Source organism: Piliocolobus tephrosceles, chromosome 1 (genome assembly GCF_002776525.5).
Source record: "Piliocolobus tephrosceles isolate RC106 chromosome 1, ASM277652v3, whole genome shotgun sequence".
NCBI lineage: Eukaryota > Metazoa > Chordata > Mammalia > Primates > Cercopithecidae > Piliocolobus > Piliocolobus tephrosceles.
In genome coordinates this window covers 36,390,182-36,404,944 of record NC_045434.1, presented here as the reverse complement: position 1 = coordinate 36,404,944, position 14,763 = coordinate 36,390,182, and the positions used below count along the sequence as shown (strand labels likewise).

General features: G+C 40.3%; 1 protein-coding gene across 2 annotated transcripts in view; it reads left to right on the top strand.

The window, feature by feature from the left end:
- Positions 1-6,811, top strand: part of LOC111527795 (torsin-1A-interacting protein 2) — a 37,789-nt gene extending 30,978 nt beyond the window's left edge. The window contains exons 6-7 of one of the 2 annotated variants that reach the window (XM_023194275.2): positions 3,100-3,201; positions 3,908-6,811. In XM_023194275.2, the coding sequence (XP_023050043.2) occupies positions 3,100-3,201; positions 3,908-4,665 (860 nt within the window). In that variant the 3' untranslated portion in view covers positions 4,666-6,811. The remainder of the gene's footprint in view (positions 1-3,099; positions 3,202-3,907) is intronic. The other variant, XM_023194276.2, reaches the window with a different exon arrangement.
- The last annotated feature ends 7,952 nt before the right edge of the window (positions 6,812-14,763 follow it).

The window sequence follows — 14,763 nt, the reverse complement described above, 5'->3', positions numbered from 1 at the left end:
TTTTTTAGTAGAGACGGGGTTTCACGGTGTTAGCCAGGATGGTCTCGATCTCCTGACCTCATGATCCGCCCATCTCGGCCTCCCAAAGTGCTGGGATTACAAGCTTGAGCCACCGCGCCCGGCCACATAAACTGCATTTCTAAGCAATGTTTTTATTAACTGTTTATATTAATGTGATATGACAAAAAGGGGCATGACTTTTAAAAAATTCGCTTCTAGTTTTTTATTTCTTATGAGAATATTTTGACATAATTTTAAAAATCTTTTACTTTTTGGTAAACTAACTGTTACATAAATCAAAACATGGGTATAGTTAAAAATGAGCATTAATGGGACAGTGTCCTTAACTCAGTCATGTTTCAGTTTTATAGGACTTTGAGTAAGTCAGTTAGTTTCTCTATACCTGGTTTTTTCTGCCTATATGTTAAGAGGAACGAGCATGTCTTCCCTTATGAAGGTAAGCGTTGCAGGGTGCTAAATCCTTAACTGGAACTCAAGAGGTGTGAATTCTGGTTGTGGCCCTACCACTTGCTAACTTGGGTGACCTTGGGAAAGTCTCTTCCCTTCCTGGTGCTTCAATTTCCTATTTGTAAAATGAAGAAGTTGGACAAGATGATATCCAAGGATTCTTCTAGGTGTCATCTTCTGTGATTGTGTGTGGATTTGTATTTTATAAGTGCTCTGAAGAGCTCAGTCTGAAATGCCTATTTGCCAGTGCAAAAGAATATAAAATATAAGACACTGTTCATCAGGGACTTCAGCAAGGGCTATAATTCATGTTTCACTGCAAATCAATGACTAATCTCAAATATATGTTTTATTTATTAATCATTAGAATAATCTGTAACTTCAGTGAAGGCAAGGACTGTGTCCCTGTCATTCATTGTGTATCTCTGGCACCTGGCACATAGAAACACCTTTATAAATTTTGTCGAATGAATGTGATTTGTATGGACCATGACCTGTGTCAGAATTTCACTGTTATGAGCTAGGTGCAATTACTTATGCCTCTAGTCCCAGTTACTTGGGAAGCTGAGTTGGGAGGAATGCTTGAGCCCATGAGTTCGAACCTGCAGTGTGCTATGATCACCCCTGTGAATAACCACTGCATTCTAGCTAGCCTGGGCAATGTAGTGAGACCCCATCTCTTTAAAAAAATTCACTGTTAGGCAGGTTCACTGTGAGTAGAAAAAAATATTGTTTAAAAAAATCCAGTTTAGGCCAAGGGCAGTGGCTCACTCCTGTGATCCTAGCACTTTGGGAGGCCAAGGCTGGTGGATCACTTGAGGCTAGGAGTTCAAGACCAGCCTGGGCAAAATGGCGAAAACCCATCTCTCCAGTAAACACAAAAACAGCTGCGTGTACTTGTAGTCCTCAGGAGGCTGAGGTGGGAGGATTGCTTGAGCCCGGGAGGTTGAAGCTGTGGTGAGCCGAAATTTCACCACCACACTCCAGCCTTGGTGACAGAGTAAGACCCTGTCTTTTTTAAAAAAAATGCAGTTTATGTATGGAAAGCAACTTAATATAGTTGAATGAGGTTATCTATACTCTAAGAGATGAGAAACCTTGTTTTCATCTCAACTTGGCTACATCTCTTTATGTGACCTTGGGTAAGATCTTCCCTGGACCTTTTTTCATGATAGGTTAGGTAGTGCAGCCGGAGTAGGTGTCCATTATAGATCCTTTCAGTTCTTAAATTCCATGATATGATGTTTTAAGAACCTACTTTTTGGGGTGATATGAGCAATCCTTTATAAGTGAAGATGATCCTACTCATCTATGCTAATAGAAGTACCTGGCTGGGGTTAAGCACAAATTTAGAGTCTAGTGTGATTTAGCTTAGAGTGCTAAAAATTGTTACCCGTCTTTTCACCCACATATTTTAAGCTTGGTGTGCCCACCCTACACCTGGATTTTTACATATTTTGTGAATTTTCTTCACCTTATATTCCTTGCTTTGTATATATCCTTCATTAAGAGTTTCAAATTTGCTTTTATAAGCTATTTTGCAACTGTACAGTAATCTCTCCTATCTCAGAACTTAGCGCTTCTGTTATTTTTATATTTGGGGTCTTAAGGAACCATGTGAAACTCGAACACTGAAATTAGAGCACAGTTACCCCATGAAGTTGAATCTCGTGTATAGCCAACATTTCTTTTTTTTTTTTTTTTTTTTTTGAGACGGAGTCTCGCTCTGTTGCCCAGGCTGGAGTGCAGTGGCCAGATCTCAGCTCACTGCAAGCTCCGCCTCCCTGGTTTACGCCATTCTCCTGGCTCAGCCTCCCGAGTAGCTGGGACTACAGGCGCCCGCCACCTCACCCGGCTAGTTTTTTGTATTTTTTAGTAGAGACGGGGTTTCACTGTGTTAGCCAGGATGGTCTCGATCTCCTGACCTCATGATCTGCCCGTCTCGGCCTCCCAAAGTGCTAGGATTACAGGCTTGAGCCACCACGCCCGACCTATAGCCAACATTTCTTAAATCCCTTCTTAATTTTATACATTTTGCTGAATCACATTTTAGGTAAGTTTGGCCGTAGTATTTAAATGTCTTTGTCTTTGATGTAAGAGGCAGTGAGGAACTGTGAATATAGCAACATTATCCTTGAATGAATTTCACAGCATTTCATTTTATTCTTCTAAGTAGAATAAGAGTAATAGTCTTAAAGAAAAGACAGGAAAAATGTTAACTTTGGTTTTTTTTTGAGGTAGAGTCTTGCTCTGTCCCCCAGACTGGAGTGCAGTGGTGTGATGTCGGCTCACTGCAACCTCCGCCTCCCGGATTCAAGCGATTCTCCTGCCTCAGCCTCCCGCGTAGCTGGGATTACAGGCACCCACCATCATGCCTGGATAATTTTTGTATTTTTAGTAGAGAAAGAGTTTCACCTTTTTGGCCAGACTGGTCTCGAACTCCTGACCCCAAGTGAGCCACCTACCTCAGCCTCCCAAAGTGCTGGGATTATAGGCGTGAGCCACCGTACCTGGCTAAGGTACAGAAATCCTTTTAGTCAAATCATTGTTTGGTTTGGTGAGAGATATAAAGGTATACATACTGTCATTAGTGTACTGCCTAAACATAATATTGATTCTTTTCCTCTCCAGAGGCTGGAAGTCATCCACAACAAACACAAAAATTGGAAGAAATTAAAGAGAATGCACAGGACACCATGAGACAGATTAATAAAAAGGGTTTTTGGAGCTATGGTGAGAACAAACCTAGTTTTACTGTAGTGTTGATTCACATTCAGAAATCCTCAGTGAAAATGCCTAGAAAACTAGCAGATTTAAATAGTTTTAACATTGTATTTATATATACTTATTTAATGATTGGTAGTAAGTCATAGTAAAATAGAAAAATAGAGTTTTAGGGATTTTTCCCTAAAGGGTACTGGCTGATATTTTGCTGTGATTAACAAAATGAAATTTCTCACAGTAGGAAACGCTTTTCCTAAATAAGAAACAAAAACTGCTTTTCTAATTAGAGAAAATTAAATTTTCAAGTGCATTTTAAAGTTATGACTCCTAAAAAAATGGTCAGCTATAGATAGTAGGTGCATTGAGAAGATGGAAGAAAATCTTGATCACTTATGTCTAAATTACATCATTAGTTATAACAACAAATACATAGACCCAGCTTTTACCTTTTATTTTTTAAAATTTTTTACTGAGTACTTAACTCTTCCATGAAGGTTTTGTCTTTCAACAAAGATACCTTCAAATAATTAAATCTGAGAAGAGATTAGAGAAGAGGTACTTCTGGTGGATTAAAAGTTTAAACAATTTATGCAAAAGAAACTTACTGCTCCTAGTAAAACCTGATGGTATTTCTGCCTCATTTTAGTTTACCATAGGCTTTGTTTCTGGCTTGTGTTCTCTGTAATTTTCTGTTCTTTTCTCATTCTTTTGACAGGCCCTATCTTTCTTCTCTTCCTGGTTGTGGCTGTTGTGGCAAGTTCTGTGAATAGCTACTATTCCTCTCCAGCCCAGCAAGTGCCCAAAAATCCAGCTTTGGAGGCCTTTTTGGCCCAGTTTAGCCAACTGAAAGATAAATTTCCAGGCCAGAGTTCCTTCCTGTGGCAGAGAGGACGGAAGTTTCTCCAGAAGCACCTCAATGCTTCCAACCCCACTGAGCCAGCCACCATCATATTTACAGCAGCTCAGGAGGGAAGAGAGACCCTGAAGTGCTTGAGCCACCATGTTGCAGATGCCTACACCTCTTCCCAGAAAGTCTCTGCCATTCAGATTGATGGGGCTGGAAGGACCTGGCAGGACAGTGACACGGTCAAGCTGTTGGTTGACCTGGAGCTGAGCTATGGGTTTGAGAATGGCCAGAAGGCTGCTGTGGTACACCACTTCGAATCCTTTCCTGCCGGCTCCACTTTGATCTTCTACAAGTATTGTGATCATGAGAATGCTGCCTTTAAAGATGTGGCCCTGGTCCTGACTGTTCTGCTAGAAGAGGAAACATTAGAAGCAAGTGTAGGCCCAAGGGAAACTGAAGAAAAAGTGAGAGACTTACTCTGGGCCAAGTTTACCAACTCTGACACTCCCAGCTCCTTCAACCACATGGACTCAGACAAATTGAGTGGGCTGTGGAGCCGAATTTCACACCTGGTACTGCCAGTCCAGCCAGTGAGGAGCATTGAAGAACAGGGGTGCCTTTTCTAAAGCTAAGCACAGAGTTGGTTACAGAAGGTATATGTTTATGAAAAAGTTTGTTTAAAGGCCTTTCGTTTATATGGAAGGAGGTTGATAAAATAGGTTGAGGAAATAGCCTGAAAAACAAAAATGAGCTTATTTTAGAAATAAGTTTTTATTTTTTACTTCTTGTAAAATCTTTCTAATCTAAGCCTTGACAAAACTAAAAATTAACCTGACTTTTTTTCTTTGCCTTTTGGACCAAATCAGGTTTGAAGTATGGATGATATATATGAGAATTTTTAAAAAATTCTAAAATATAGCAACATTGCACAGGAAGATACTCTTCTTAGAGTATCTACAGAGTGATTTTTTTTTCTTGAGTGAGACTCTGAAGAGCCTTTTGGATGGTGTTTGGACTTGGATGAAAGCAATTAGAATTATGAAGCAATGGTAACTTTTAGAAAATTTTTCTATCACATGTTAAATATTTTCAAACCTCACTTTAATAATCTAAAGTTATGGGATTATATCTTACATTAATTTTACAGTTTTGAGTAGTATGATAAAAGAAATAAGAATTCAAACCATTAAGTACCTACCTAAATACTACATATAAGGCACTGTGCTTTTATTCCATTCAGCTGAGGTATAAGTGTACCTCAGTACAGAATAAGCAGCTGTACTCAAACGTTCTTAAAAATGAGAACCAATGGGGAAATTGTTTATAATCATTGGAAATGAAGAAATTCCAATTGGCTGTATCTTTACTTCAGCTTTTCTTGAATAATTTACAGCAGTGATTTTCAAACTGTGTCTACTGGCACCCTTCCCCTTTGTATCAGAGCAGTTCTGCTTTTAACTGTTTTATATGTCAGGGTTGTCTATGAGATTTCATTGGGACAAAGAGTTTCACTGATACTCAAATTTGAAAAACATTAAGTGAAAAAACATCTTAGAAGATAGGAAATATGTAAAAAAATTGAATGTATTAAATCTTATGAGTAGGAAGATGAAATACAGGTTTATCATATAGATACATTATTTATGAACACTAAAGATCTATACATGAACAGCAGAATGTATAAGCTAGCATTTACTAGCTGTCTCTGATGCTTTTGTTCATTTCTGTTAATCATCATTTTTGTCCCCTCTGCATGGAATTTTATACTTGTCTAGGGTGAGAGTTTGTAGACTTTCAGCAGAACATATTTTAATAATCAATTTATTTGTTTTATTTTAAAAAATTATTTTTGAATAACCAATAGTAAATTTTATATGAACACTTGGCATAACTTTACCAGTTTATTTCTATGCAGTGATGGAACATTATGTAATACAGCTCATTTCTTGACCACCTAGTTATTGAAGTACCATTAAGTTAAAAATTAGAGAAATCCAAGAGATATTATACTTAGTCAGAGGAAGCAGAAATGGTGGGTAGATTCTCAGAGGTTTTGATGTTCAGTACTGACTGTTGGACCATGTTCTGTGATTGTAAGAAATTTTGAAAACAGTTTGTATGGAGACAGTAGTTGATTAGCATTTGAGCTCTGAAAGCAGAAGTCTAGTAAAATGATCTCGACCTAACAAAGGGTCTGTTCTATTATATAGACTATTACCATAATCCTGGAATGTTTCAACTAGGTTTTGGCCTCTCCATTATATGAGATCGTATGTATATATTTAAGATGTCTGATTAAAGTATGGAAAGATTTTAGGAAACACTAAGACGGTACAGGGATCTTTATTGATACCTAAAAAGATTACAATTGAGTAATTGCTTAATTGAGTGTAGGGGCATACCTGAAGGAAGAATTTGCATTTGGGACTTTGAAGGAATCTTCCAAGAGATTTGGGAAAAGACCTGAACAAAAAGTTAAAGCATGGTGAATGTAATGTAAATGTCAATCCAGAGGAAATTGAAGGAAAATCTATACACTATATGCACATTTTTTTCTGTCTTTTTAGATCTTAGATGCTAACATTACATCCACAAAACCAGTGTTGCCTTGTACAGCTATTATATTGGCCTGCTGACCTGTGCTACCTCAGATCTGTAACGGAACCAGTATGACGCATATTCTTGTTTCGTCATTCAGTTGAATATGGTTTTTCATCATTTCCTTTCAAAATAATTTAGAAAAATAAATTTCTAAAGTCACAATGGCTTTTATTTAGCCTTTTTAAAAACACTTTTCCTTCCATGTGTAGTGCAATCAATTGAGAGTGTTGTTAGTTTTCTGTCCACTATTTCGAAAGTCTTTTTTTTTTGAAATGGAGTCTCACTCTGACTCCCAAGCTGGAGTGCAGTGGCTTGATCATAGCTCACTGTAGCTTTAAACTCCTGGTCTCAAGCAATCCTCCCACCTTAGCCTCCTGAGTTGCTGGGACTACAAGTGCATACTACCACACCACTCTACCACTCTATTTTGTATAGAGACAAGGTCTCACTGTGTTGCCAGGCTGGTCTTGAACTCCTGGCCTCAAGTGATCCTCCCACCTCGGCCTCCCAAAGTGTTTGGATTACAGATGTGACCCAATGCATCCAACCTCAAACTTTTTTTTTTTTTTTTTTTTTTTTTTTTTGTTTTTTTTTTTTTTTTTTTAGAGAGGGTCTTACTCTGTCACCCAGGCTGAAATGCAGTGGCGCAATCTCACCTCACTGTAACCTATGCCTCCTGGGTTCAAGTGATTCTTGTGCCTCAGCCTCCCCAGTAGCTGGGATTACAGGCACACACCACAATGCCCAGCTAATTTTTGTATTTTTATTAGAGATGAGGTTTTGCTGTGTTGTCCAGGCTGGTCTCGAACTCCTGGCCTCAATTGATCCGCCCACCTTGGCCTGTCAAAGTGCTAGGATTATAGGCATGAGCCACCACACCTGGCCTGAAAAATCATTTTTAAAAGAAGCAGTGTATTAGCTCTGGGTCTTCTCATTACTAAAATGACTTTTTAAACATGATACTATATTTTATAAATGTACAGATAATTCAAATCTATTATCTAATGTATTCTCTTAGGTTAATTTCTATTTGTTTCTATTCTTTACTTTGTGTGTGTGTGTTGAGACGCAGTCTTGCTCTGTCGCCCAGGCTGGAGTGCAGTGGTGTGATCTCAGCTCACTGCAAGCTCCGCCTCCCGGTTCACGCCATTCTCCTGCCTCAGCCTCCCAAGTAGCTGGGACTACAGGTGCCCACCACGACAGCTGGCTAATTTTTTTTTTTTTTTTTGTATTTTTAGTAGAGACAGGGTTTCACTGTGTTAGCCAGGATTGTCTCGATCTCCTGACCTCATGATCTGCCCGCCTCAGCCTCCCAAAGTGCTGGGATTACAGGCGTGAGCCACCGTGCCTGGCCTATTCTTTACATTTTTTTTTTTTTTTTTTTTTTGAGGCGGAGTCTCGCTCTCTCGCCTGGACTGGAGTGCAGTGGCCGGATCTCAGCTCACTGCAAGCTCTGCCTCCTGGGTTTACGCCATTCTCCTGCCTTAGCCTCCCGAGTAGCTGGGACTACAGGCGCCCGTCACCTTGCCCGGCTAGTTTTTGTATTTTTTTTAGTAGAGACGGGGTTTCACCGTGTTAGCCAGGATGGTCTCGATCTCCTGACCTTGTGATCTGCCCGTCTCGGCCTCCCAAAGTGCTGGGATTACAGGCTTGAGCCACCGCGCCCGGCCTCTTTACATTTTTTAAGGTTTCAGATTTTCTTTTCTGTGTCTAGTAATTCATCTTTTATTGTCATAGATAATTTGCTTATTTGACTTAGAAAAATGATTTGTAGGCATACAATATCGTACATGATACCTAAACATTGCCATTTAGTTACTCTCATAGAACAACTTTCATTACGCTATTAATATAAATTACTTCTTGAGTAATCCCAGAATCGTAGAACCAATTGGTGGAATCAGAAACTGTCTTTGGACTTGAGGTTTTTCTTCCCTTAGGGTAAATTTTAGGTTTTCTGGTTAGTTTCCAGGGTTGGCAGAGAAGTTCATATCACTAAAGGGGTTCATATCACTAAAATAGTAATGCTAATTTGTTTCATATTTCTATTTTAAAAAGCAATAAAGAAATTTCAATACATTTCATTTGAAGCCCCCAAGTTTATGGTGGTTAGTGAGGCTTAGCATGCCGGTAACCCACCATTCTCTCAGGTAATGACTCATTAAATAGTGCTAGCCGCTGAGATGATTTTGACCTTTTAAATAGCTTTTTTTTTTTTTTTTTTTTTGAGACAGAGTTTCTTGTCTATGCTGGAGTGCAATAGTGCAAACTTGGCTCGCTGCAACCACTGCCTCCCAGGTTCAAGCGATTCTCCTGCCTCAGGCTCCCAAGTAGCTGGGATTACAGGCACATGCCATCACGCCCAGCTAATTTTTGTATTTTTGGTAGAGATAGGGTTTCCCCACATTGGCCAGGCTGGTCTCGAACTCCTGACCTCCAGTGATCTACCCGCCTCGGCCTCCCAAAGTGCTGGGATTACAGGCGTGAGCCACCGCACCCAGCCTAAACAGCTTTTAATTGCTTGATTTATACTTTATTAAAGACAGGAAGCACAATGAGCAGTGATATTAAAATATAACAAATATAGCATGGGAAAGTGATAATTATTCAGATGATCTTCACCAGCATGGCATTTGTGTATATTTGGCCAAACTCTGTGCCACATAGCAGGTCTCTGGCACTTCAAAAATGGATGTTAAATAGAAAATAATAAATAATAGCTGATTAGGGTAATCATTTATTTAATCAGAATAAAAATTATATCTATAAAATTTACTTGCAGAGAAATACTTTGTTTTAAAGACAGGGTCTCACTCTGTCACCCAAGCTATGGTGCAGTTGGCACAATCATGGCTCACTGCATCCTGGACCTCCTGGCCTCAAGGGGTTGATCCTCCTACTTCAGGGATTACAGGCACACGCCACCATGCCCAGCTAGTTGAGAAGTACTTTCAAATAGCAACATGAAGCCTTTCCTTTATCATTTGAAAATAAAACATAGTTGTAAACATAAACCAGTATGTCTTTGTAAAGCCAGTAATATATCATTTTATAGGAGCATTATCTTCTTGTGTTTTTCAAGTTGACTATGTAGTTCTATGTCAGTCTCCATGTTAATATCTCGTTTGTCAATCTGAGCATATTTCATTTTGAAATGTATTTGTTGAGAAGTCATGGTGGTTTTTTGTTTTTCACAATTCAAGTAGCTGGAACACTCGTCCAATGGGAAAGCTGATGCTTATCTTTGTGCAAATGCTTGGTTGAATAATATATTTGCAAAGATGTTAATTCTAGAGAGAGCAAAATAAAGTTGAGATATCTGTAAAACAGTTTCTCCAGATGACTTTAAGCCTTATTTTTGTATATTTATGTTAAATTTTAGGTATTAAGTTGTGAAATACCTAATGATATGGGCCTAAATTTGCCTCATTTAGACCAAGACGGGGCTGTTAAAATTCATTTCGAGCTAATAAACTGTGCTATAACTTCTTTGTATTATTATTATTATACTTTAAGTTCTAGGGTATATGTGCACAACATGCAGGTTTGTTACATAGGTATACATGTGCCATGTTGGTTTGCTGCACCCATCAACCCATCATCTACATTAGGTATTTCTCCTAATGCTGTCCCTCCCCCAGGAGGCCCCGGTGTGTGATGTTCCCTGCCCTGTGTCCTAGTGTTTTCTTTGTTCAGTTCCCACCTACGAGTGAGAACATGCCATGTTGGTAAACTGTGCTATAACCTCTGTATCTCTATAGGCCAATCCAAATGGCCTGAGAACACAATCAGTATCCCCTAATCTGCAAAGAGGTAAATACCTTAGTCTTCAGTACCTTTCCTTCCAGTATTGTCTGCATTATGTGTGTCCTCTTGCTTTGATGTCTTGAAAAGCCCATAAATTGGTGCTTATTTGGCAAATGGTCTCCTGCTTTTCCTCACTGAGGCTTATAAACTAAATTTGCCTTTGGCTAAGGGCAGTTACATGAACCAAAAAGAACATTTTAGACTTGGGAAGCAACAGGCTGAGTCACATTGCAAGGGGCAGAGTTGGCCAGGCCCCCAGGCAGTCACAGCCCTCCTCCCTGTGTTCCTTCTAGGCCTAAGGACCATCATCACAAAGCTCCAGGCAGTTCCTCCTGGTTCATCAGAGAGCAGGGGAAATTTAAACCCATTGGCCTTTCCTGTCATAAAAGAAACAGCACATTGACTTTCAAACCCAATTGCATTTTGCTTATTTGTACTTAACAAATTTGGGCTTTGTCAGTATTAATGTCCCACTTCTCAGCACTCCCTTTCTTTATAACAGGGATTGCTTTTGTATTTGTTTCTTACAGGTGCTGATGAATGTGCCTTATTCAGATTAGTTGTTCTGGTTATTACCAGAATAAAGAATAAATCTCCTTAATTTTTTTCAGTTGACTGATTCTTGATTAAACTTCCCAACATAGCAGGTTTATAGAAATGGGCATGTGGTGATTAATGGTGGGAAAGGAAACTGCCCTCATATGGCAGTAAGCTGAGAAGCTAGAGAATCCTGTGAGGGTTGTCGGGTGGCATTTGTGGCCATCAGTGAAATGGTACAGGGCAGACCCTGCCTAGAATCTGTTGCAGCTCTTGGTAGCATTCTTCGAGTGCTATTCCTACTTAACGAGGCTTTCCTGAGTATTTGAGAAACATTGGGGTTGGAAGTAGATCCCTGGGAATTGCTGCTACCCCAGCATGTGCTGTTGTGAGTGTGTGTGTGTGTTTTGAGACAAGGTCTTGCTCTGTTGCCCAGGCTAGAGTACAGAGGCGCCATCTCCCCTCACTGCAACCTCTGCCTCCCAGGCTCAGGCAGTTCTGTCTCAGCCTCCCAAGTAGCTGGGACTACAGGCGCACACCACCGTGCTGCGCTAAATTTTTGTATTTTTAGTAGAGAAAGGGTTTCACCATGTTGTCCACCCTGGTCTCAAACCCCCGAGCTCAAGTGGATCTGCCTGCCTCGGCCTCCCAAAGTGCTGGGATTACGGGCGTGAACCACTGCGCCCAGCCTGTGAATGTGTTTTTTAAGTGCGGACATCCCTTACCTCGTGTGTGGGAATGGGGGAGGTCGGGGTGTGTTCAGAATTTCTCCCTTAAGATGTTGCCAAACCAGAATTACAGAATAGAAGCACCTGAGTACCCATCTCAGCCCCCTCACCCACCTTCTCCCAGCTTCCTGCCCCTCCACCCCCGTCCATACTCAACTAAAACCAAAGATCTTATTAACACATTTTGTAGAATCATTTTCTAACAAATCTGAATTGAATTTTGAAAATCTGAAAGACTTGTTTTTGCAGTTTAGGAAAATAGGAACTTTGGGAGTTAGCATATCTTAACATACGAGCTTTCAGTGAAAGGAGCTAAAGTCAAGCAATAAGATGAGCCTGAAGGCAAAGAGCATAGGATTTCCTAATACCATTCCACAAACATCAACAGTAGATCAGCAGCAACGCGATTTTCTTAATGCATAAACTCACCACTAGAGGATATTACATACTAGTGTTCTGCTGTACACTAGAACAGACAGCCCTCAATAGTAACAAGGAAGTGAGTGGCTATGAATTACTTAATTGCTGTAGGAATTGTGATTTTAAACAGGACACAATAAAAATGATTTCAAGTCTGAAGTTGCAGTTCGAGTTTTGGTTTGAATGTTTGGTGCAGAAGCACCAGTTTGAATGTTTGGTGCAGAAGCAGCTCCATCAGGCTAAACTGAGAAAAGATCTTGCTATTGGTCCAAGGTATTATCTACTTTAAGAAAAGGAAATGAGTAGGCAGATCCTATTATGTATATGTTCAGGGCACTCATTACTGTGGAATCTGCCCACATGGCTTTAGGGCTCACAGAAGGCCCCCATAAGGCCCCCATACACACACTAAAAATGAGACACTAGCCGGGTGTGGTGGCTCACGCCAGTAATCCCAGCACTTTGGGAGGCCGAGGTTTGTGGATCCTTTGAGTCCAGGAGTTTGACACCAGCCTGGCCAACATGGTAAAACCCTGTCTCTACAACAAATGCAAAAAATTCGCTGGATGTGGTGGCACATGCCTGTAAGTCCCAGCTACTCAGGAGGCTGAGGTGGGAGGATCACCTGACCCTGGGGAGGTGGAGGCTGCAGTGAGCCATGATTGCACCACTGCATTCCAGCCTGGGTGACCAAGTGAGACCCTGTCTTTAAAAAAAAAAAAAAAAAAAGGCCAGGCACAGTGGCTCATGCCTATAATCCCAGCGCTTTGGGAGGCCGATGCGGGCTGATCACGAGGTCAGGAGTTCAAGACCCGCCTGGCCAACATGGTGAAACCCCCGTCTCTACTAAAAATACAAAAATTAGCCAGGCATGGTGGCGGGTGCCTGTAATCCCAGCTACTCTGGAGGCTGAGGCAGGAGAATTGCTTCAACCCAGGAGGTGGAGGTTGCAGTGAGCTGAGATCGCACCACTGCACCCCAGCCTGGGCAACAGAGCAAGACTCCGTTTCAGGAAAAAAATAAAAAATAAAAGACACTTTGTCCTTTTGACCTATATCTGACACTTTCTAGGATCACTAATTCTTAAGTATACAAATCAATATTTAAGATAAACCATTAATTCAGTAACATGTTTTATTATCGTATTACCTGAGATGCCACTTGAAGCTCTCACCTGGAGTTGGCACACCTCTATAACTTCAAACATATAACAATAATAGGTAAGATATTTCAAGGAAAATTTTAGAAGACAGAGGCTCAAAAACAAAATGCATCTTTGAGGGTCAGAAACAGAATAAAAACTCCAAGTAGTGAGCAGGGCTGAAGGCGCAGGCCTGCTGGATCTTGCATTTGAAGTCAGGCAGGCTGCTGGGGGCCTGGAGTTCTCACGTGAGGCTCACCAGGTTATGTAAACAGATTGCTTGTTAGAAGCCCTGCAATATTGGTATTGCTAGCTGCAAATATTCAGTAATTAGTTTATTTCACACAGCCTTTAAAAAAACATCTTGTTTGAATGTCTTATATAAAGTATGCTACAAGTCAGTTTCTTTTTTTTTTTTTTTTTTGAGACGGAGTCTCGCTCTGTCGCCCAGGCTGGAGTGCAGTGGCCAGATCTCAGCTCACTGCAAGCTCCGCCTCCCGGGTTCCCGCCATTCTCCTGCCTCAGCCTCCCGAGTAGCTGGGACTACAGGCGCCCGCCACCTCACCCAGCTAGTTTTTTGTATTGTTAGTAGAGACGGGGTTTCACCGTGTTAGCCAGGATGGTCTCGATCTCCTGACCTCATGATCCACCCGTCTCGGCCTCCCAAAGTGCTGGGATTACAGGCTTGAGCCACCGTGCCTGGCCTTTTTTTTTTTTTTTTTTTTTAAGAGATGACCTCTGTATTGTTCAGGCTGGACTTGAATTCCTGGGCTCAAGTGATCCTCCTGCCTCAGCGTCCCGAATAGCTGGGACTACAAATGCATGACGCTACGCCCAGCTAATTTTTTGTATTTTTAGTAGAGACAGGGTTTCACTGTGTTAGCCAGGATGGTCTCGATTTCCTGACCTTGTGATCTACCTGTCTCGGCCTCCCAAAGTGCTGGGATTACAGGCCTGGGGCTCTGCATCTGGACAAAGTTGACATTTTTAATACATCTTTACAAAATGTGAAGAATTCCTAATAGGACTTTTTATTTAAATTTTTTTTTAAGACTCATAGCCTAAACAAAGTTAAATATAGTTTTTAAAGACCATTCTGTTAAGAGTACCCTAAATAATCATATGAAGATGATAATTATGTCTAATTTTTTATCTGCTTTGTATTATTTACATTTTAATCTGTGGCATTTGTTTGAAAAAGAATCTAATGTTTTTCTAAAGATATCTCAGTGTTAACGACTGTCAATTTATTTCCCTATTTTCAGGTTCATAATAATTTTTGTATATAAACTTTCTTGATCATAAATTATTACAGCATTTTATTCTTGCAGTAATAACTGTTTATTAAATTGAATGGTAGATTTTTATCTAATGCACACTAGGTGATTTCCACTTCAAGTTACATTATAGACTGCATTTATAGATTTGAAAGTGAATATTCAGATTTAACAAATCAATGACATGCTTCATTTGAATTGCTATAACTGAAT